The 24,496-nt window shown below is 43.1% G+C and overlaps 2 protein-coding genes across 2 annotated transcripts in view; one reads left to right on the forward strand and one right to left on the reverse strand.

Annotated features, from left to right (window-relative positions):
- The window catches only part of dtnbp1b (dystrobrevin binding protein 1b), a gene marked incomplete at both ends in the record, with an annotated part of 33,222 nt that extends 12,386 nt beyond the window's left edge, over positions 1–20,836 (forward strand). Inside the window, 3 exons of the mRNA XM_080836291.1 lie at positions 10,237–10,398; positions 16,443–16,586; positions 20,523–20,836. Of these exons, the coding sequence (XP_080692417.1) occupies positions 10,237–10,398; positions 16,443–16,586; positions 20,523–20,836 (620 nt within the window). The remainder of the gene's footprint in view (positions 1–10,236; positions 10,399–16,442; positions 16,587–20,522) is intronic.
- A 2,329-nt stretch (positions 20,837–23,165) lies between these two features.
- jarid2b (jumonji and AT-rich interaction domain containing 2b) overlaps positions 23,166–24,496 on the reverse strand; it is a 126,389-nt gene continuing 125,058 nt past the window's right edge. The window contains exon 19 of the mRNA XM_080836706.1: positions 23,166–24,012. Within this exon, the coding sequence (XP_080692832.1) occupies positions 23,776–24,012 (237 nt within the window). The 3' untranslated portion in view covers positions 23,166–23,775. The remainder of the gene's footprint in view (positions 24,013–24,496) is intronic.

The raw sequence follows: 24,496 nt of genomic DNA on the forward strand, positions 1-24,496 counted from the left end.
GTGTCCAGAAGCTTTATAGTGTCACAGCCATTGTTAGATGCTGGATTCCTCAAGAGGTGGGGACAGATCTAGGGACTGTATGTGTGAGTGTCAGTGTGCCTGTGGGAAGAAAGTGGGGAGCACTCTATAACTATACTTAATTTTTGATGAGGATGCATCATGGCAATGGGTGTGTTTTGGTCAACTGCAGGCTAACATGCAGTATGTTTTCAGTACAGTCATTTAATTGGTCTTATCTTATGTTTTGTTGCATGTTGGTTGCTAATATCAATAGAGGAAGGCTAACCCTAGTGAAAGGCTGCTAATATCAATAGGGAAAGGCTAACCCTAGTGAAAGGCTGCTAATATCAATAGGGGAAGGCTAACCCTAGTGAAAGGCGGCATATATCATTAGGGGAAGGCTAACCCTAGTGAAAGGCGGCTACTATCAATAGGGGAAGGCTAACCCTAGTGAAAGGCGGCATGTATCAATAGGGGAAGGCTAACCCTATTGAAAGGCGGCATATATCAATAGGGGAAGGCTAACCCTAGTGAAAGGCTGCTACTATCAATAGGGGAAGGCTAACCCTAGTGAAAGGCTGCTAATATCGATAGGGGAAGGCTAACCGCTAGTGAAAGGCTTCAGACCCACAGATTGCAGGACCTACTGCTTCTGATAAGAAATGGTGTTAGTTTAAAAGGTTGTTGTTCTGGCTCTACTTGCTCACACTGGCTCTGTTTTTGTCATTCTTTCTGCCATCCCCAAACCAGCTATCTCTCCCTCTGAGTCTCTCACTCTCTTTTTGTATTCCTCATTGAGGCCACAGAACCCTCAGAAGAAGCAGACAGTCATGCTAGCTTTACAAGACAACGATCTGAACACAAACCGCAAAAGTGGCGTTGCGTTCCCACTTTTAATTTCGCGTTTAGACGAGAGTCTTTGGGTGGAAATCTGTATGCAGACGGTGACGCAAAAGTGTGTGAAATTGATGCTAGCTTTACACGACAACGATCTGAACACAAACCGCAAAAGTGGCGTTGCGTTCCCACTTTTAATTTCGCGTTTAGACGAGAGTCTTTGGGTGGAAATCTGTATGCAGACGGTGACGCAAAAGTGTGTGAAATTGAACTTAACCGGTGCAGACGTGGAGGTACTGCAGGATGTATATGTGTCCATTCTATTCCACTATGGCTATTTTAACGCGATTGGGAGCTTATTTATTTATTAATTCACTTACATTTGCAGTGTTCGTGTACATTTACATTTAGTCATTTAGCAGACGCCTTTGGCCAAAGCGACGTAGGCTACAAGGGATAGAACAGTCTAGCTACGAGACCTAGTGTAATTAATGCGCCTTCTCTGTTCTGTTTTATCTGTGATTACTCGGCTTATTTGCTGAAATGACTCCTGGATATCAAGGCAGCTTGAATCTCCGAGTGATGGAAATAATCCGACATGTTTGTTGTTGTGTGGCTGTACTGCACATGGATATGATGTCAACGCGTATGCCAGGATAGCCAGCATGAGCAGCTCAGAGCACACTTTTGCGTTTTCAACCCTTTAGACGGGAACGCAACGGTGGAGCGTTTTTAAGATTTCCACTCTGGAGGGTGGGTTCATTTTTTTGCGTTTTTAAGCCCTCAAAACGCTGTCGCCATCTAAACGAAAGGCACATCTGATAAAATATTTTGTCGTTTTCAACCGGGAGCGTTGTCGTGTAAAGCCACCCTCAGAGTCAGACAAGCAGCATTCAGGGTGGCTTTACACGACAACGCTCCCGGGTGAAAACGACAAAATATTTTATCAGATGTGCCTTTCGTTTAGACGGCGACAGCGTTTTTGGGGCTTGAAAACGCAAAGAAATGAACCCACCCTCCAGAGTGGAAATCTTAAAAACGCTCCACCGTCACGTTCCCGTCTAAAGGGTTGAAAACGCAAAAGTGTGCTCTGAGCTGCTCACGCTGGCTATCCTTGCCTACCCGTTGACGTCATACCCATGTGCAGTACATCCAAACACCAACAAACGTCAGATTCAACATTATTTTAATGGCCACACATACAGGAAATTAACATGTCGGATTGCTGCCATGCTTTGGTTTTCCGAATTTCGATTTCGCGCTAAGGAGAGAAGTAGAAGGACGTTTCAACGCATGCGCGCGCTCTTGGTGTTGTTGTATGACAGTGCTTCACAGTACCACCTAGCCACCTGGCATGCATACTACATCAAGTTTCACACATTTTTGCGTCCCCGTGTGCATGCAGATTTCCACCCAAAGTCGCTCGTCTAAACGCGAAATAAAAAGTGGGAACGCAACGCCACTTTTGCGGTTTGTGTTCAGATCGTTGTCGTGTAAAGCTAGCCTCAGACACTCCACAACTTACTGTTCTTTTTTGCATATATGAAGACAAGCCATTTTAATGATGGGGCTTGTCAACCACCACCTAAATAACATGACCACCCAGATGGATTATAGGCCTCACACGTTTCCCTTTCCGTCTCCCTCTGTCACATGCTGTCAGATCTCATCTGATGTGTGATCCAGTGACACGCTGCTATGGTTCCAAACCTCCCCCAGACTCCACTGTAGTGAATAGACCTTTTTTCATAAAGGTGAAGAGCTGGCTCACAATGCTGTGGCAGCCAATAAAACCTGACAGAGAACCACTTCAGACCTTTGTGGGCTCGCTGTGAAAATGCCAGTGTAAACAGAATTAGTTATATCAGCCCCGGTGGTCCGTGAACAAGTAACTCATCTTGGAGATGAGACCCAGCTGGGGATGTGAATAACCCGTACTGCCTCAGCACTAGTGTTTAATTCTGTTCTTTCAGATTTAAAACTAACTATCTGTAGAAAAAGGGTGTAATGACTCGTACATCACCACCCCCTCCCACACCATGATACGTTTTACATCATGGAAATTCAGAAATCTGACAATATCATGATTAGAGATGGAAAACATTGAGTTATTTCACAGACCTCCATACTAGCGATGGGTTCGAAGTGTATTAGCGCACCTCTTCCCCTGACATAGTACCTCTTAATCCCTTTGACACACTGGCTTTGATGATTGGTTGGCCTCCCATCTGACACATCTAGTTCTCCCCTTGGAACCTCAAGTTTGAGGTGTGTGTGTATGCTCAACTGTTGAATGCTGAATGAGCAGAGCAAAATGTAATCATATACATTTTTTTTTCACTCAATCACTGAGTTTCCGAGAAACCTTGAGTACTGGATTCTCATTCTTCTGGACCTCCTTTGTACATGGCAGTACCACCTATTCTTGTCCTCTGCTGATATTTGCTGGTATACACATAATCAAGGGAGTAGCCTAACTGCTGTGTACACTAATAGGTAAAGAGGAGGTGAAAGCAATTCCAATGTTGCACTCAAGGTTTCTTTAAAAAACAGAATGTTTCGAAAGAAAGTTCTTCGTCAGCTATACAAGCGAGGTACTTACATGTTACTTATACATACATATATGGATGGAGAGGTAGATAGATACATGTTCAGATAAACGGGGAGATAGAGAGAAAGTGTTTATGTGTGTGTGTGTATGTGTCAGCAAGCGCTGTTTCTGAGTACCTCACTTGTTGTAACAACTGTGTATAAAATGTTTGCAAGTAATCTCAGAGGTGCATTTAAAACTGTGACATCGTTTCCCAAGCAGATTGTGTTGAATAATTTATTGACAGATTTAACATAAATAGGATATTATTTTAATTTTTACTTCTACTTCATTTTTATTTTCTTATAAATCACAACACATCTGGTTGGTCTTACACAAGTGTTGGGCTAACCCTGTGCCTGAATAACTGTAGGTATTGGATCTGGTTCATGGCACAGAGGAATTAAACAGGTAGTGAATGTCATGATTGAAAACCTCAAAGATAACATAGTGGTAAATATTACGAGGACAGTAGCATGTGTGTATGGTTTTTCTGTTAGAGATAGAAGCAGAGTGATGAATGCTTATATGGCCTTGAGCTCTGGAAAGGTGAGGAACCAAATAAGAATGGTGCCTCCGTTGCCTGGTTACCTATTGACTGTTCAGTGGTGCACCTGACATCTTCCATCTCTGAGATCAACCATCAAACCTAAGAGAAGAAATGACATGCCACTGAAGGAAAGACTCAGAAATCCCATGACTGAAGTGATATCAATTAGTATTGCAACAATTAGCAAGGGAGAAGAACTCTGAAGGATATGTATATATCCGCTTGAAAGAGCAAACAGCAACCACGTTTAAGCTGAATATACAGAACATACTGAGCATACAGTCATGAATAAAAATATTGGCAAAATTAAAGAAAATCTCACAGTTATCTTTGAGACGAGTTGAAATTGACTAAAGTATGTTGTCTCCACAATTCTTTATTCCATTGTGAATGGTACAGAAACTTCAGAACTTAACACATCATCAACTCTGTCTGAGCTAAATACAGGCTACAAGGACAGCTAGGGAAGGGGACATGAATTTGTCTTCTTTACATCTAAAACTCTAAATGTTCTTTGGAACAGAACAGAACAGAACAGAACTTCTTTCTGACTACTTCCCACTTGCCCTCATTTTGAAACACTCCTGAAGATTAGCATATCTGTAGCCCCTAAATGAAGATATTATAACTGCATGGTTAATGTGCCCAGTTCAAATGTTTGCACACAGGTGATTCAGGGCAGATATGTATCGTTAAAATCCAAATGATGCTACCTCCGTGTGGAATTGATTCAAATATACACTGGGCATCTGACTAATCGCTATTCATGATAACTGGCCACACAACACTGCAGACGTATACTCTGGCATTTGGCCGTTTGTCACTCACTCTTGAGCTCTTCCATGTACCACTACCTTCAAAACGTTTCACTTACTGATGATTTACCACAACTGACCACAACATGACCATCAAAGTCACTCAGCAACTCCATGTCATGAATGGAAAGCGTCTACTGTAGAACTAATGTTGGTCTTAAGAGATGAATGCTTAAGAGAATGAATGTTTTCTTTAAAGAAACAAATAAATATGAAAGCATTGTGGCATGTAGTGGGAGTGATGCATGTGTGTGATTGGCATTGGAAGTTCTGTGTGTGCTTGTCATGTAATGTACCCCCAGTGTTCAGTGCATTGAACCTTTATGTCTAATAATTTGAATTTGGTGTTCCAATTTGGAGTGTTTTGAGTTTCCCCTCTTATGTAAATGTCTACATGTATTTCCAGTTCAAGTTGAAGAGTCAGTGTGTTGTATAAATGCCCTAGTGTGATTTCCTGGTGTTCTAGAGGCCTGTGAACCCTGGGCCTGTAAATGGGTCTGCATATATAAGCTATTCTGTCTCAGTGTGTAAATGCTTGTGTTTTGTGTTAATTAACAGCAAGAGAGACAAATATACACCTGACTTCATGAGATCGCTACTAATTAACGGCATTAATCGGCAGGAAATCTGTTGATATAATTATACACAGTTGATAGAAAGAAACTTTAGATGAGTAATTTGAGATGATAGATTGGCCTTTTTTGCCAGTTAATTACATGGGGGTAGGCACTCTTAATCATGATGCTGCAGCAGGCCCTTGTGAGTCCTGGTTTGACTTTTCAAGGGAGCCCCAACGTCCAAACGTCAAAACTTTTATTTAACACCCTTAACATTTTAGGGACTTTTTTGGGAAAGTGGGTGGGTGGGGCCTTCGGTGATGATTATCGTTTATTGGTTAACTGCTAAAAAAACATACACACACACACACACAGTATGCTAATGATCTGCCATGAAAATCATGTAGTCTAGACAATGTGTTTTTCATAACCTGTGGACTGGAGAAGAAAGCGAGAGTTGGTGAATCATTTACACTCCAGCTCTTTGGAACAGAGTGTGGTGCAGAGGAGATGTGTGTATTTACTGCATTTTCATTGGATAGGATTAGTATTACAGTACAGTTTTACTGCATTATGATTGGATAAGTTAAGTATTACAGCAGAGTTTTACAGCAGTTGACCAGTGCTCTGAATAACTGTTTGGTTCCCACTTGTTCACCTCACAGGCCTTAGCACAAGGCCTAAGTCAGTCAGAACTACTGATTGTATACTAGCCTGTCTGATTTGCATTACTGTCTCAAATGAGAACTCTATTAGCTGGAACATCTCAATACTGAGAGTCAAGAGAGTGAGCTAAGAGTCTAGAGTGAGCTAAGAGTCAAGAGAGTGAACTAAGAGTCTAGAGAGAACTGAGAGTCAAGAGTGAACTAAGAGTCAAGAGTGAGCTGAGAGTCAAGAGTGAGCTAAGAGTCAAGAGTGAGCTGAGAGTCAAGAGTGAGCTGAGAGTCAAGAGTGAGCTAAGAGTCAAGAGTGAGCTGAGAGTCAAGAGTGAGCTAAGAGTCTGTGAGCTGAGAGTTAAGAGTGAGCTGAGAGTTAAGAGTGAGCTAAGACTTAAGAGTGAGCTAAGAGTCTAGAGTGAACTAAGAGTCAAGAGTGAACTAAGAGTCAAGAGTGAACTAAGAGTCAAGAGTGAGCTTAGAGTCAAGAGTGAACTAAGAGTCAAGAGTGAACTAAGAGTCAAGAGTGAACTAAGAGTCAAGAGTGAGCTTAGAGTCAAGAGTGAGCTAAGAGTCAAGAGTGAGCTAAGAGTCTAGAATGAGCTAAGAGTCCAGAGTGAGCTGAGAGTTAAGAGTGAACTTAGAGTTAAGAGAGTGAGTCTGTAGCCTGTGCCCTTTTAATTGGACCTGTTTCTTCACATTGGATGCTGATTGGATGAGACAGGGCCAGCGTGTGACTCAGGCCTCATGCAGGTTCACACTCCCACGATCCACACCAAAGTGTGTGTATGTGTGCAAACGGAGTGTACACACACACACACACACACACACACACATTTTAGCTACACTCACGCACACACTCTCTTTCTTTTTCTGTTTGGTGAACAAAATGTTAAAAGGTTGATCTCAGTGACTTGTCTCAGACAGCTTAAGCCTCGCTCTACTCTCTCCTCCTACACAGGAACTGTACCCTAGGAGCATCTGAAATGTTTAAAACGAGCTTCATTTTAGTCAACATGGTCAATACCAGTTGGTCATGTGATTTAGATGACGAGGGTGACAAAAGCATGCGGACACAAAGACAAGACCATTCCACAAAGACAAGACCACTGAATAATCCTCACCTCACGTCCTCCATGGCCAAACACAGAGTCTGAATCATCCTCACCTCTGCCTCCATGGCCAAACAGAGTCTCTGAGACCAGAGTGCAGAGGACCACAGAGTGCAGAACGATGGCGGAGTGACAATGTCTAGCACTGGTCTCTCTTCTCATCTTGAAGTCACTGTTCTCACCTCGTCTGCTGCACTAGATGACCATCCAGTCATGGAGCCTGCGATTAGGAGAATGGGAGGTGTTTTTGTAGCAAAGTCTTACTGGAAATAGTGAAGAACTTGAGAATAAGAGGCCAGATAACAAAAAAAAAAAACATGTTCATCTACATCCACTTCAAGTAAAAAATATTCATAGCAATATTTTATGAAACTAGAGAAAATGTACAGTTTACTATCTGCCCCCTGCAGGATGGTTTTACACCTAAGAACAAATCTCTCAGCTGTAGACATGTGCACTGATCACATGGCACCAAGCATCGATGGAAACAATATACAGTTCTGCCTTAAAGTGTGCAGGATGTTTCCCATTGGTCTCAGGAAAACATGTCCACATGCACAGGAAGACCCATCCACAGTGGGACTCATGCATTCATCCATCTTCTCACAGACCCCCTAGTCTTGGCAGGCTGGGTAATCCTTTTGGGGATGTTATTGAACTGACACCCTACAGCACTGAGGGATCCAGATGGGTCCAGATGTGGTCTCAGATGGTCTGGCTGGTGGCCCAGCCTTTGGTGCTCTTCAAAGGGCTTTGTGTGTGTGTGTGTGTGTGTGTGTGTGTGTGTGTGTGTGTGTGTGTGTGTGTGTGTGTGTGTGTGTGTGTGTGTGTGTGTGTGTGTGTGTGTGTGTGTGTACGTGAGTGTGAGAGACAGAGAGAGAGTGAGTGAAAGAAAGTGTGTGTGTGTGTGTGTGTGTGTGTGTGTGTGTGTGTGTGTGTGTGTGTGTGTGTGTGTGTGTAAAAGATAGAGTGACAATATAAATAAAGTGCAAACGGTATGTACACTATGACAAATTAACTAATGTGTACTATGAAAATAGATCAAGTGTAGATGTCATATCTGATATCAGTTATCAGCTCATAATGAGTGTGATTGCTTGTGGGAAGAAACTGTGTCTGGTAGTGTTACTGGAAGGGAAAGGTTGGAAAAGTTTGTGTCCAGGATGTGAGGTAGAGAGTCCTGAGGGTTGGCAGGGAGACAGCACAGGATGTGAGGTAGGGAGTCATGAGGGTGGGCAGGGAGACAGCACAGGATGTGAGGCAGAGAGACAGCACAGGATGTGAGGTAGGGAGACAGCACAGGATGTGAGGTAGAGAGACAGCACAGGATGTGAGGTAGGGAGACAGCAGAGGATGTGAGGTAGGGAGTCCTGAGGGTTGGCAGGGAGCAGCACAGGATGTGAGGCAGAGAGACAGCACAGGATGTGAGGTAGGGAGACAGCACAGGATGTGAGGTAGAGAGACAGCACAGGATGTGAGGTAGAGAGTCCTGAGGGTTGACAGGGAGACAGCAGTGATCTTTTCATCTTTATGATCCACTGCAGACGGTCCTGATCCTGTTTGTTTTTTTGTGATTAAATAAACAGCACTCTCTCATTCTAAAGCAGGCTCGTACATGCTATCTCTCTCTCTCTCTCTCTCTCTCTCTCTCACAAAACAACAACAAACATGGACACAGAGTGGCATTGGGATGGAAAGGAGAAATGATGCAGCTGACTGTAAGACTGAGAAAGCAATGGCTTGAATCATCACCTATTGGGGTCAAATAAGCCTGTGTGTGTGTGTGTGTGTGTGTGTGTGTGTGTGTGTGTGTGTGTGTGTGTTTGTGTGTGTGTGTGTGTGTGTGTGTGTTGTCCCTTGCTATCTGGGCATTACTAATATGATATGCCCAGACATGAGAGAGAGAGAGAGACTGGAGGAGCAATGATGCTAACAAAAGGAGACACGGCAGAGTTTCATTGCTAATGAAAACGCATGCTTCTCTATCTTGAGACACACAAGATGCTATTAACTCACTAACAAAGCACACCAAAGAAAAAGCACACAAACACACACACACACACACACACACACACACACACACACACACACACACACACACACATACAAACACTCAAACACACATACAAACACACAAACACACATGCACACGCAGACATAAACGCACGGACACACAAACACAAACACACACACACACACACACACACACACACACACACACACATAGCAACTTGTATGTAACACACAGATTTCTCCCCAACATGCTCTTGTAGGTCTCAAACGTAACAGCTGTGATCGCCTTCAGGGGTGATTTGAGGAAATAGTCAAACAGAGCTAGTCACAGTGAGCCTGAGGTTAGTTCTCCTTGCTCGTCAACATGGTCATTAAGACAAGGAACACACACACACACACACACACACTCACACACACACACACACACACACACACACACACACACACACACACACACACACACACACACACACACACACACACACACACACACAGAGCTGACAGGTAAGGAACATTCCCAGAGGCTAAGATGTGGTCTGCTGAGCTATCCAGACAAACATGAATCCAAGACATACTCACACTAATGAGCAGAATTGCAGCGGAAAGCTCTTATTTTTTATTTAGCTGGATGGGGCCTAAAATAAAATCAAGGAATGCCACAGTCCAGGGAAATGACAAATCTGTCTGCTTTAAAACAAGAAGACATTGATCATCACGATTAATCATGGATTCATTCAACTACAACAACAGACACGTCAAGACTAGACAGCATTGGTCTATTTCAGAACCAGCCGGAATTCAAGCAGCAACTGTTTGCAGGGTTGCACAGTGAAGCACATATACAGATCATTAAGTTTATGGTTTTATTCAGTCAGTAAAGGTTTACTGATTCTTCCTCTTCACGGGAGAGAGGCTTCCCTTGTGAAACTTTAATGAAGTCCTAACATCATTACAATTTTGTTTACTCTGCAGACAGGCATGAGATGAATATTTCATTAGTGACACTGTGGTTGCTTCCTGACTCTTATGTGCCCTGCCTGTGCCATGCAGATAAAGATGCTTGGCTCCTAATGTCTCCCTGCTATCTGCTCCTCATCCAATCACAGCGGAGCTGGACTCAGAGCATGCTCAGAAGGTTCAGGAGATGGAGCATCAGCATCAGCACCAGGTGAAGTTGAAGGACAGGCAGAAGTTCTTTGAAGAAGCGTATCAGCAGGATGTGGAGCAATACTTGTCAACTGGATACCTGCAGATCAACGAGAGGAGAGGTGAGGGACAACTACCATGCATGTGGCAGTCAAAGCCCCTGGGAGAACATGCATTACATATGAAACTTATCAGTGTTTAATGAACATAAAGTGTGGCTATTAAATAATGAGACTAATGCTGTAGTTCAATTATAATGAAGAAACCTCATTAAACTCGTAAAACATGTATATGCCGGTAATAATAGTCTCATTATTTAATAGCCATTTGTCATATTAGAGTATGTTGCAGGGAATATGTACCATCAAATCCCCAGGGACATCTTTAAAGCTCATGTGAGAGATGTTGAATAAATGTTGAATAAATGTTTACTATATTTGTCACACATAGTAATGAATCTCGAAAGCAAAACAAAAGCATGTCCGAGGAACCAGTAGGAATGACTCTGGAGTCGGTTGTCTCCCATATTAATTACAGTGCATGAAATGCCCTGTATTGTTATTCCTAGGCTTCTTCTTCTTCTTCTTCTTCTTCTTCTTCTTCTTATTCTTGTTACCCTTTTCTGCGATTAATTCAGCCCAAACCGCTTAACGTAGAAACTTCATTCAAACTTTGTCACGTAGGTCTTGTAAAGGACACTTATGCTATGTATTTTTCACTTTTCTAAACTTTATACTTTTTAAGATATTAGATAAAAACTAATCTAAATTTTCCCATTGACTTACATTGGGCCATTATGACATCATAATAGGGTCTTTAAACTGGCTTGCACCTGTGCTTCACTGACAGCTGCACCAAATCAAAGGAACCTCTTCTCTGTCCCTCTCAATTTAACTGTAACTAGGAACATTAAGACACCTTCCATTCTCTACTTTTTTTTCTCTCCATCTCTCCATCTTTCTCTCTATCCCTCTCAGTCTACTTTCTCTCACACTCAATCTCTCTTCTTCACTCCATTTTTGTCTCCTTTTTTCAATATTTTCACTCTCTTTTTCTCTTCCACTCTTCTTTCCTTCTTCCACTCTTCTTTCCTTTCTTCTTTCCTTCTTCCACTCTTCTTTCCTTCTTTCACTTTTCTTTCCTTTCTTCACTCTCCTTTCTTCTTTCCTTCTTTCACTCTTCTTTCCTTTCTTCTTTCCTTCTTCAACTATTATTTCCTTCTTTCACTCTTCTTTCCTTTCTTCACTCTTGTTTCTTTTCTTCTTCCACTCTTCTTTCCTTTCTTCACTCTTCTTTCTTTTCTTCTTTCCTTCTTTCACTCTTCTTTCCTTCATCCTCTCTTCTCTCCTTTCTTCACTCTTCTTTCCTTTCTTCTTTCCTTCTCCCACTCTTCTTTCCTTTCTTATTTCCTTCTTCCACTCTTCTTTCTTTTCTTCTTCCTTTCCTAACTTTTGCATTTCATGCACTGGTATTTCCTTCAGGAAATGTATTTTCTAGTTGTAAACTATTACTCCAGTTCTTCACACATTCCCCCATGAAAGCTCTGAGGCAGATTGATGAGGCTGTTTACAACGGAGGTTCTGGATGTTTGTCCTCATTTATATTCCTTCCCCTTGCTTTTTCATTCCCTTGTTTAAAATAATTAAGTGAGTAAGGAGGCGCTGTAGAGAAGAGATAAGTATGAGTGTGAACATTTTGAGAGGCAGGATTAACTATGGGCTACCATAGGTGTATGTATGTATGTATGTATGTATGTATGTATGTATGTATGTATGTATGTATGTATGTATGTATGTATGTATGTATGTATGTATGTATGTATGTATGTATGTATGTATGTATGTATGTATGTAGGTGTGTGTGTGTGTGTGTGTGTGTGTGTGTGTGTGTGTGTGTGCGTGCGTGCGTGCGTGCGTGCGTGCGTGCGTGCGTGCGTGCGTGCGTGCGTGCGTGCGTGCGTGCGTGCGTGCGTGCGTGCGTGCGTGCGTGCGTGCGTGCGTGCGTGCGTGCGTGCGTGCGTGCGTGCGTGCGTGCGTGCGTGCGTGCGTGCGTGCGTGTGCGTGTGCGTGTGCGTGTATGTATGTATGTATGTATGTATGCATGTACCGGTATGTATGTATGTATGTACCGGTATGTATGTATGTGTGTATGTATGCATGTATTGTGAAACTGAGACTAAGGGCCTGATTTAATATCATTGCGACCGCAGCTTAATCTGCGCCTTTGCCAAAGCGCAAATTACCGCACAGTGTTTTTCCGCATTTTCCGTGGTATTTATCAAACCAGATCCGCGTTGGGCAAATCAGCGCCTTACTCCGCCCTATAGTGTTAATTAGCGCGCCGCTAAAGGACGGGAGAAATCGCCTGCATGTTACTGCCACCATGGGTGATTCGAGGAAGAGAAAACGAAGGTTCAGCGAAGAGGAGAGAGATATATTTTGCGAAATAACAGTGAACATTAACCTTTTACAAGGAAGGAATACACTGCCGCATCCGGCTTTTCTGGACACCAAACGTTCACTCAATCACTGACCTTGATTCAATGTGCGCGCGTTATATTGTTGTTCTGCTGCCGATGCCTGGTTGGGTATAAGTGTCCATTATCCATGGCTGTTGGGGATACCCGCCATCACCTACAGCGAGATGTTTAAAAGAACACGATTATAAAGAATATGCTATTGGGTGGCATTAATACATAAACTGTCTAATAAAGCAATATAGATGTGTACATGGCGAGATTAATATTTTTTACAAGGGACATGGGTTCACTACAATATATCCCCACTGAAACAAATACATTTACCAAGTAGCGAGGCCTCTCCAAAATCCCCATTGCTCAATCTTGGATAGATGGCACTATTCCGGAACATAAAACTGTCATGGACAGATCCAGGGTATTTGGCTACCACGTATAATGGTCATTTTGGCATCACATATGACCTGGACATTCATTGAATATACAGTATGTGCTTTCTGTTTCGGTAAATGTGTTCGTGGATTAAAGGTGGGGCTGTTTGGATGTGGGTGCAATCAATGGCTCCAATTACGTTCGAAAGTTTGCCATTTGAAAAAAATCCTTTTTGATGGCCTAATTTTGTAGTGGGGAAATGTATATATTGACCAGTGCGCCGTAGCAATGTTTGGAGTACCTGGGTGAATATTTGGCTGAGTGAAGGCTGAGATATACCAACTGCTGATGCTTTAACTGTTTGATATGATCCGGAGGCCAATATTTGCAATGTTGCCAGGAGTTTAACAACTGATGGAATGGAATGTGATCGCCTGTGGAGGGTTCGATGTTGTCTCTGATCAGGTTCAGTAATTGTAGTATTGCGTGGCTGTAAAAGTGTTATTTGTTGTCTTGTCTGTGTCTTCGCCTTATTCTAATAACTGTTGCCATATCGAAGTTTTCAGACTCAATCAGAATAGCGCTTCCTGGTTAAGACGTGCTTTTATGAGGCGGAGAATTATCCCGCAAATTAGAGACGCACGCTCGCCAGGCAGTTTTAGTAAATACCATGGAATACATAATTAGGCGCACTTAATGCCTCTCTTTGCGGCACACACTCACGTTTCCTTATACCCTCCCACACAGCGGTAATATGCACTTCTACTCAAATGCGCCTCCTTTGTAAATACCCAGTGGTGTAGTGGTCCCTGGAGAAGTGGGTATACTCTTTATTTATTTTTAAGCAGCCCATACAGCACAGGATTAACGCCTGTTTTAAGAAGTGGGTATACGTAATGCTGACTGAAAAATAAGTGGGTATACTCCGTATACCTGCGTATACCCTGGACTACACCACTGTTTACACCTGCTATTTTACGCCTGAAATAGGCACAATCCTGTTAGTAAATCAGGCCCTAAGACTGAGAAATAAAGTGTTCAATTAGAGGACCAACTCTTCTGATAATGCCAGGTATAGTCATCTATACTGATATAATGTCAGAGTATCTTACTGATAAAACAACCCTCTGGGAAGAATGTAATTTGCATGCAGTCATTTGGGAACCTGGAGAAGAAGGCAAGTGAAGGATAACTCCATAAAGTCGATGAGTGTGCAAGGGATCCAGTGATTATACTTATAGATCCCATACATAGAGCCCATCACCCCCACATTTTGCTGTGCCATGTTACCACCAGTATGTCCCTGTCTGTGTGAAAGAGAGAGTGAAGAGAATGTGTGTTTGAGAGAGCGAGAGAGATAACTTGTGCAGGAAGGGCACTAACAGCTCCCCTCTCTCTCCTTCCTGCCCTCCCTGCTGTCCCACTCCCTTGAGGTACGATGCTCCTTCACCTCCTCAGCATCGCCGTACTCTTGGTGTGGGTGTGTGTGTGTGTGTGTGTGTGTGTGTGTGTGTGTGTGTGTGTGTGTGTGTGTGTGTGTGTGTGTGTGTGTGTGTGTGTGATGCATGTCTTTATGTGTAGGCACTGCTTCGCTTCTGGCTGCAAGGTCGTGATTCCAGGAGACCTGAAGGGTCCCTTATGTGTGTCAGGCCTCAGACTGAGTTGGATCTGGCCCTGTGATGTTTTGGATGACCCACGTCTTCAGAGCACATGGAGTTTTAGAGCTGAAACATGGTTCCCTTTCAGTCGATTAATTTAGTACACCACAGATAGTAGGAGATATCACGCCCTCACATGTCTGGCTGAAGACGCCTCATCTCACGCCTGAAAGGCAGATGATGCGTGGTGACACAGGGAGCCCATGCATGTCTCCCCCTCAGTTCAAGCTCTCACCTTGATGTGAACACCTCAACCTTGCACCACCTGTTTAGCTTGCTAGCTGGATATATAATCTTACAATTTCTCTCCAAGCAGTTAAACTGTTCCGTACAGGATTTGTTCAACAACATCCTCCTTTGATGGGGAGATAATTTACTGTGCACAGGCCTCCACAGCTGGGACTATGTCATGGGTTCCCCTCGTGTGCTTGGTGGAGCCTGATAGCATGCTGTCATCAGGGAGCCCAGCGATAGGTCGAGGGCCCTTGCACTTCAGTGTTCTACTGTGGATGTTTGGACATTCTTACAGGAACCTTTGGAGCAAGGTCGCTCTTTTCAACATTAAAAGTATACTTAACAGGTATTTCAGCCTGTCATACTGCCAGGGGTAACATCCTGGGCATTGTTCAAGGGTGTGTCATAGGACGAGGAGTGCTTCCTCTACTGGACTGGTAGGGTATCAGCTGCATGGGGCATGATTATAAAGGTCCCATACTATCTGTGCTGTCCCAGGTGAATTGGCTGAAAGGGGATGTAAGGTTATCCGTATCACCACTGGAGGAGAGGAACCAGGTACAGCAAAAGTGTGACCCACACAGCATGGCCTTCCTACTTCCCCACACGCATCTGCCTTTCAGGCGTGAAGAGAGACATGTGAGGGGGTGATATCACATAATATCTTAAGATTTCTGTGGCTCTGATCATTTCAATGCAATCTTTAAGCACCAACATAGGAGAATGTGGAAAACTGTGACTCACATCATCACATCATCCATCCTGAGGGGGTAGTCTTGTCCAGTACTACGTTTTCTTTGTTTGCTTTTGCAGATTAGCAGCACTCATGAATCAATGCTCTGTTAATGACATGAGTGATGTAAGCTGTTAGCTGGCGCGGGTCAAGAATAGGTAGAAAGTATCCAGTCCCATATAGCAAAAGGGCACTGGCACAGAGATGTTGATGTCATCAGGGGTCTCTGCATGCTGCTATTCAGTTAGGATCGAATTCTTGGAGCCATTCTCACCTTTTGCATACATGCGCACATAGTTTTACCAGTTCTTTCTTTACGGCCAAACTGTGTCTGATGAGGACTTCCTGGACTCAAACCCTTGCTGTTGCATTATGGGCTGGGACTGGGTTCCATAACAGGAGTGTATGCTGCAGTGTTGTGTTTGTGGTGTGCACGGCCAATAGGTTTATGCTGCAGTGTTGTGTGTGTTCTGTGCAAGGCCTATAGGTTGATGCTGCAGTGTTGTGTGTGTGCTGTACAAGGCCTATAGGTTGATGCTGCAGTGTTGTGTGTGTGCTGTGCAGGGCCAATAGGTTGATGCTGCAGTGTTGTGTGTGTGCTGTGCAGGGCCAATAGGTTGATGCTGCAGTGTTGTGTGTGTGCTGTGCAGGGCCAATAGGTTGATGCTGCAGTGTTGTGTGTGTGCTGTGCAGGGCCAATAGGGAGCATGTCGTCGATGGAGGTGAACGTGGACATGCTGGAGCAGATGGACCTTATGGACGTGTCGGACCATGAGCCACTGGATGTTTTTATCAACTCAGGAGGGGAGGACAACAGTGTTGCGTCTCCTATCTTAGGTATGCTACAGCATTGAATTAGTTCTAATAAGCTTACCTCATATAATGCCATAACTTGCTGTCTCACACACAGAATACCAATTACTGAATGCCACAGTATGGTACAATATAATATAATAATATACGGTACAAATATAATTGTATTAGGCATGTATATGATACTGTGCCTCTAAAATGCATGTTTGTCAATCAGTTTGCACATGTATATCAGGTTTACATCAATATTCACTCCATAATATTTTATGCCAGGTCCATAATCAGTGCTGGTTTGACCTCATAACAAACAACTATTACTTAATCTGTTTACACAAGAGCATTTCACATGTGGTGAATGATGTATAGATCAACGCTGCCCTTTACAATCTTGCTAGACCACTTATTCATCCTGTGGATAACGTATTGGTAATTTGAATACCGTTTCCATTTAATTTACAGTGTATTTAGAGATCAAGTTGAAGATAAGAATGGGAGTTTTACCCATTATTCACTCGATAAGGTTTTTTTTGGCATCGACAGGATCTTTCAGACATCATAGTTTAGTTTAGTGCTGCACATTTGGATTGACTGCATGTCTAGTGTAGAAGTTGTGTCTGCCTATCACTTCAGATAGTGGGTAAGCAGTAGAACTTGAATATTGGGATTTATTTTATTTTAGATTTATTGTCTGTTTTTGATTTATGTTTATGTTAAAGGTCGGGATAGCCTTCGCGCTTAGAGCTCGGATGTTACACTCATGGAGGACTCAGGAGGGAGAAGATGTTTAGAAAAGATGGGGTTTTATTCTACCCAAATAAGGCACAAAGGCAGTAAAAACAAATGACAATAATAAATCAATACAAATAATACAATTTTCAATAAGACATAGCAATAGGCATCAGAGCATCAATAGCCTACAAGTACGCACAATAAATAGTCGACTATCAGTAAAAGACCATTCACTGGTCTGATGAGCTCGTAAGGCAAATACCTTATTAAACACGAACACTCATACAAAGAAAACAAGGTGAAAGGACCATGGATCTAGCCCAGTGAGAGCACCAAGGACTTACGTCCTATTTAACTGGCAACTCTCTCGAACAAAAGCAAAGGGAGTTTAAGTAGCCTAGACACCACCTCCAATTGGCTCATGCCAATTATTAATAGCAGGTGTGTCATCGGCCCAGGCACCAACACCTGTGGCTCACAGCAGCCATACTTAATTAAACAAATGTCCCACGTAGCTGGGAAAGGGAACTACACTAACGTAGTAAACAGGGCTCGGTGACGACATAGCCACACATGATAAACAGCCATTGACAATTAAAAAGATAACTCGGGTTAACCCGGAAGTTATTAAGAGTTTTTGAGCTGACTCTTAATCGCGCCATGTTCACTCATCAAACAGACGCACGCAAGACAAGACAAGACTTAAACAGTAAGACAAACGCTATGAGATATGAGAATATGAGGTATGATTTTAAACTAAATAAACGGAACATTTGACAAGACATTGAAATTGTGTGGTTATTTAAACAGAAAGACGTTGTTAACGTAACATGTAAACTGTAAACGTATACGAACATATAACAAGCAACATACACACGCCAAAACAACGGCACCCAGTCAAGTAAGGCAGCAGCCTACAGGCTGCAGTGGCGGGTCACTCAGGTGCCCCGTCACAGTTTAATATATACGTTAATGCTTTTTTTTAGTTTGTATAGCCTTTGTAACTCTGGTAGGGGGACTGCCAATGGAAACTAGCCTTTTGGCTATAATTGGGTGCATTTACAGTGGGGAAAATAAGTATTTGAACCCCTTGCGATTTCACAAGTTTGGCCATTTGCAAAGAAATGTGTGATCTATAATTGTAATGGTAGGTGTATATTAACAGTGAGAAACAGAATATCAACAAAAAAATCCAGAAAAATGCATTTTATAACATTTATGACTTTATTTGCATTTGATGCAAAAAATAAGTATTTGAACCCCCAAAACTGACAGACAAAAATGACTTAGTACTTGGTGGAATAACCCTTATTGGCAAGCACAGACGTCAGACGTTTCTTGTAGTTGGTCACCAGGTTTACAAACATCTCAGGAGGGATTTTGGTCCACTCCTCTTTCCAGATCCTCCCCAAATCTTTAAGGTTGTGTTTTCAATGGGAGGGAATGAGGGAATGAGGTTCAAGCCCAATATTCCACGTTACATGGCCCCATCCATAGTCCCCTTGATGCGGTGGAGTCGTCCTGTACCCTTGGCAGAGAAACAGCCCCAAAGCATAATGTTTCCACCGCCATGCTTGATGGTGGGTATGATGTACTCTTGGGGTCATATTCAGCATTCCCCCCCCTGTCAAACACGGCAAGTCGAGTTGATGCCAAAGAGCTTGATTTTGGTATCATCTGACCACATTCTGTCTCCCAATCCTCCCTAGAATCATTCAAGTGTGCAATGGTAAACTTCAGATGGCCCTGTACATGCGCTTCCTTGAGCAGGGGGACCTTGCGAGTGCTGCAGTACTTCAAAAAATGATGGCGTGGTGTGTTGCCAATGGTTTTCTTGGTGACTCTGGTCCCAGTGGCCTTGAGATCATTCACAAGCTCCCCCTGTGTAGTTCTGGGGTTATTCTGCACCTTCCGAATGATCACTGATTCCGCACGAGGGGATATCTTGCATGGAGCCCCAGACCTAGAGCGGGTGACAGTTGTTTTGTGTTGCTTCCATTTATGAATTATCGCACCAATAGTTATCTGCTTCTCACCAAGCTGCTTGCCGGTGTTTTTTTAGCCCATTCCAGCCTTGTGCAAGTCTACAATCTTATCTCTGACGTCCTTGGACAGCTCTTTGGTCTTGCCCATGGTGGTGAGGTTGAAGGTGTGAAGTATGATTCTTTGGACAGGTTTCTTTAATACAGGTCATCAGTTGAGATCAGGTATTCCTTGTTAGACCTAATGAGGACTAATCTGTGTGCTTTTTGGGCACATAACTGGCCATTGGGAGCCAGAATTATTGCTGTTTGCTTGGGGGTTCAAATACTTATTTTTTGCATCAAATGCAAATAAAGTCATAAATCTTATAAAATGCAGTTTTCTGGATTTTTTTTGTTGATATTCAGTTTCTCACTGTTAAAATACACCTACCATTACAATTCTAGATCACACATTTCTTTGCAAGTGGCCAAACTTGCGAAGTCGGCAGGGGTTCAAATACTTATTTTCCCCACTGTACATCTTAATGATCATGAATGTACACTGTCCCTCTTGATCAAATTGTATTGCATTGTACCAACTTTAAAATACCTAAACTGGGACCAAGTCTTCTTAATTACCATGCAGAATTCCCACGGCCATGGAAATCCTGGAAAAATGGGGCTATTTTCAAGAAATTCAGTAAATTCTTTAGAAGTTTTTATGTCATGAAATGTGGTGTTGTTGTATGTAGGTCTGTTGTACTCGTCCATGGATTTTGTTGTGCAAAGTTTTTTCTTAGTAGTCGAACAGTCTCTATAGTCTAACAACAGAAGCAATGGTGAAAAAGTACTGTTCCTCAATCTGGTCCAGCCATAGGTCATGTGACGTGGCTCTCTCTTCCTCACTAAGAGAAGTCAACACACCTCAAGCAGAGGGGCTACCAACAGACTAGGGGAAATCTGTCAGGGAGTTTGGAGTTCATGGTCAATGTTATGGCAACCCAGATTCTGCATTTGTGAACGAGTCTTAAAACAGGCACGAGGACTGATGTGTGAAAGTGAAACCAGCCGCCTCAGTAGGGCAAAAGTCGGCTTTATTTATTGAATTTGAAAACTATTGCCCAAATTGGGAGTGTTAAGAAATCAGACTAAACCTTCCTTTCCATCTTTTTTTTGTTTTAACATTCCTTCCTCTTCCATTCACCTCCTGTATCCGTCCTCTATCCGTCTTTTCTCCTATTTCATCATCTGTCTGTCCTGAGCTCAGACCCTGATGTGGAGTCCTTCACCACGGAGCTCACACTGCAGGTGCCCACTCAGGCAGAGCTGCGTCACAAGCTCTCCTCCCTCTCCTCCACCTGCACAGACTCAGCCAGCCAGGAGGACGAAGATGACGAGGAGCTGGAGGAGGAGGAAGAGGAAGAACCACAAGGAGCTGCATGTTTGCCCAGTGCACAGGCAGCCCTGAGGGGGGCTCGAGGAAGAGGTGGGAACAGGAACGTTTCTGTGGCATCCACAGGTTCGTTGTCAGCTAGTCAGATGGTGAAGAATGGTGAGGGAAACGGCACCAAGGCTACATAAAGTGGCATGTGAAGGAGCGAGCGCACACACACACACACACACACACACACACACACACACACACACACACACAGTACTTTAAGACTGCCTGACATGCACTCATGGATCCTGGACAGACAGATGGACATCTCCGTGGGATGGTTCCCATGAATGGTTCCTTGTCATTTTTGTACAGATATATTGTTTACCCCATACTGTGTCTCGTGCTCCGTCACCACCCACCACCCCTCACCCAGTGCCTGGGAGTAATAAACGTCTTTTCCTACACTTCTACCCCCTTTGAGTTGCCCCCCACGTCTGTGTCTGTTCTAGGTCTCTCCTGGCTCTGGACTGGGTGAAAAATACATGCATACAGATCAATAGCAAGGCTGTGTGTGTGTGTGTGTCCAACTAAACATTTAAACACTGAGGTGCAATGTAAAGGACAAAAGCAAGTAAACCAGAAGAGTGAGTGGAGAGTGGATCTGAAGGGGGTAACACCACAGAGAAGAGTGAGTGCAGTTTCATCATCATCATCATCATCATCATAATATTCATCTTCATCCACCCCCACTGTCTGTCAGCATCTCACTCCCTGGTCCAATCAGATTCAACATCAGTACAACAAAGACTCAGACACGATGTGTAAAGCACTGACAGTAAAATGTCGGTAAGTTTTTTTAATTAACCCTTAAGTACAAAGAAAGTAAAAAAAAATAAAAAATACAGAACCAGAAACAGAAATCCTAGACGAGACCTTTCCCATTTGAAGGGAAAGCTTTCCAATGCAGTGCCAATAAATTAACTTTACCAGATCATGAGCAACTCAAACTGTGGAAAAAGGAATCCAAACAAAAACACATCAACAAAAATCATAAAAGTCAAAAATCGGAATCAAATACATCATAAGGCCATTAAAACTTGGACAACCACATCTCTTTTGACTGTCGTTTGTTGCTGAAAACACCGGACTGGGCTTTTTCTTATTAAATAATCCTAAAACAGTTCAGTCAGCTCCGAAGGCCGATCACCAACAGACAGGATCATAGGATCTCTCCACCTCACTGGGACAGACACTCAGTGCAACATGAGTAGCTACTGTAATGAAAATGTAAAAACCTCTTTCTTTCCTCTCTTTTTTTTGCGGTATTTTCCCTTTTCTTAAAAAAAGTAAAGCTAAAAAAAGACAAACAAAAATAAGTGGGGGGGGGGGTGAGAGAGAGGGAGGGGGCATTGCTACTCCATGTCCTTTGTCTCAGTGAAGTTAAGCAGCACTTAAAATGTACTCACACACACACCCACACATACTCGCACGCACACACACACACACACACACACAGACACGCTTATCATTGGAGCAACCCTGTAAGCGTTGGACTCGCTCAGATGAAGAGACAGAAAGGTAAGGCTTTTCTTCATCTCTCGTTTCCCTCTCTCTTCCGTCATCACCCCTTCCCCTGCCAACCCCAATCACACCCTATTCCACACAAAAAGGCTCAAGTATTTAAAGACATTTACAGAAATATGTACAAAAGTTGACTTCTTTCTTTCAATCTTTCTTCTTCCTTTTGAGTTGATTTTTTTCCATAAAATCATTCGGGACACACATATAAGCAAGCAAAAAAAGAGTGAAAAAAAAGCTCCCTAAAAAGAAGATCGAAACCTGGCCTCTGGTTTCACAGAAAAAAAAGATCGAAACCTGGTCTCTGGCTTCACAGAAAAAGAAGATCGAAACCTAGCCTCTCGTTTCACACTTTGCACCCTTTGACTAGTGGCTCTACTTGAGAACAGTTGACGAAACAAAATTAAACAAAAAACAAAACAAAACAATAACAATAGCAATAATAATAATATATAATAATAATAATTGTTGACTGGAACAGGTAAGAAGGACTGGAATTATGGAATGTTACCACGATTGCACATCACAAGTCGGAGATAGCCTTCTGTGAGAGGAGGCCACTCCTCTTTTTTCGTTTTCATTCTTCTGTTCTTTTTATTTTATATTGATATACAGTAAGTAACCAACAGCACCATCAGAACAAACCGACTACCTCTAACACGCCTCAGGAGTCATCAGGCACAGTTTAAACACACTCCTTTTTCTCCAGCCTGCCTCACGCGTCACCATAGCAATTCACTCGAATGGAAACCACTCTTTTGCCCTTATCTGCCAAAGGACAGAAGCATCGAAAATCATAGCAAAAACTAAAAGCAATGAAATAAAGACAGTCTTCTGTCATTTCAACTGTAAAAGCCTCAAAATGTTAAAAAAAATAAAACCAGAAAGCGTCCCCCCCACCCCATCCCACCCCACCCCCCAACCTTTCAAGTTTGATCTCAGCTGGCATCCTATTAACCTCTGTCCCATTCAGCCAACTTCAGTGAGGCGCGGCTCAGCCAGTGGGAAAGTGAACAAGTTAAAACATACACGTCAGTAAAAAGGGGATCTTAAAAGGACAACATGAGAAAGTGAGAGTAGACAGACATCTGTGATTCTTTGAGTCGGTTTCGGTCTGGAAGAGGAGGAAAAGAGCACCTTTTTCATGTGCCGAGGATCACAGTTCTGCTTGAGTGTGTCTGCAGTCTAGAGGCAGGGGCAGGGGCAGGGGCAGGGGCAGGGGAGACATCTTGGGGAGGAGGGAATTGGGATGGGGTGTAGAACTGTAACCAGGACACTTAATGCTAAAATCATCTAAATAAAAAGCATCTTTGGAAAAATACTTTCCAAAAACATCTTTCACACTAGTGCAAAGAAAAGGCAGCTTGCTATTTCCAGACAAGGAAAACAAACAAACAAACTAAAATAATCAGCAAGACTATGCCCTACTACTGGGGAGGTGTATGTGTGTCCGAGGAAAGGGAAGTTATAAAACATGAGAAGAACTGAGATATCAAAAAGGGACATTTGGATTTCAGAGTAACAGAGTGTCTTTAAATACAAGGACAATGGCACCTGCTCAGGAAACGAGCGCGGTGCTTTTGGGGAGGTGTGTGTTGCTCGGGGGCAGGAGTGTGGCACTGGGAGGTGAGGGGGTGCTGGGGGACAGGCGGGACAAGGGCACCTCAATGGTGGCCCGCTTCCGAGGACCCCGTTTGGCCCCCGTCTTGCCTGATCCTGGGGGGCTGATGCAGGTGTCGAAGCTCTTGACCACAGCCTTCCCACACACCTGATTCACCAGACTATTAATCTGCTCCTGAGAGGTGGGAGAGGAGAAGCCAGAGGTTAAAGGAGTCAAGAGGAGGAGGGGGATATCAGAGAAACAAACATGATGAGATGAATTAGATCATTTGTTTACAACATGAGTAGTTACCGGGACATTGTAAAGATGTGTAGATACAAATAATCAGTTACCTAAGGGCAAAAAAGGCAGCGTTTTCACTGTAGATCGTGATGCTCAGTTCTGATTCACTGCCTTTATCAGAATTTGTGGACCGCCTGTTAACATCTACCTTTAAAAGTGACCCAAAGCTGGTACCTGTGTTTACACTTGCTGAACACTTGAGTCAACCTGCATGTGTGCAAGAGGGTTTCGTTACCCAAACAAAAGTAGACAACCAGCCAGCACTGCGATGGACACTTACTAAATAGTAATACAAGCCATTGCTTTACGAAGCATCTTCAGGAGGTCCACAAAATATTGGTCCCATTTTTAGGTGGAACAAATAAGAGGAAAGCCC

This window comes from Sprattus sprattus (assembly GCF_963457725.1).
Source record: "Sprattus sprattus genome assembly, chromosome: 4".
In the NCBI taxonomy this organism is placed as follows: domain Eukaryota; kingdom Metazoa; phylum Chordata; class Actinopteri; order Clupeiformes; family Clupeidae; genus Sprattus; species Sprattus sprattus.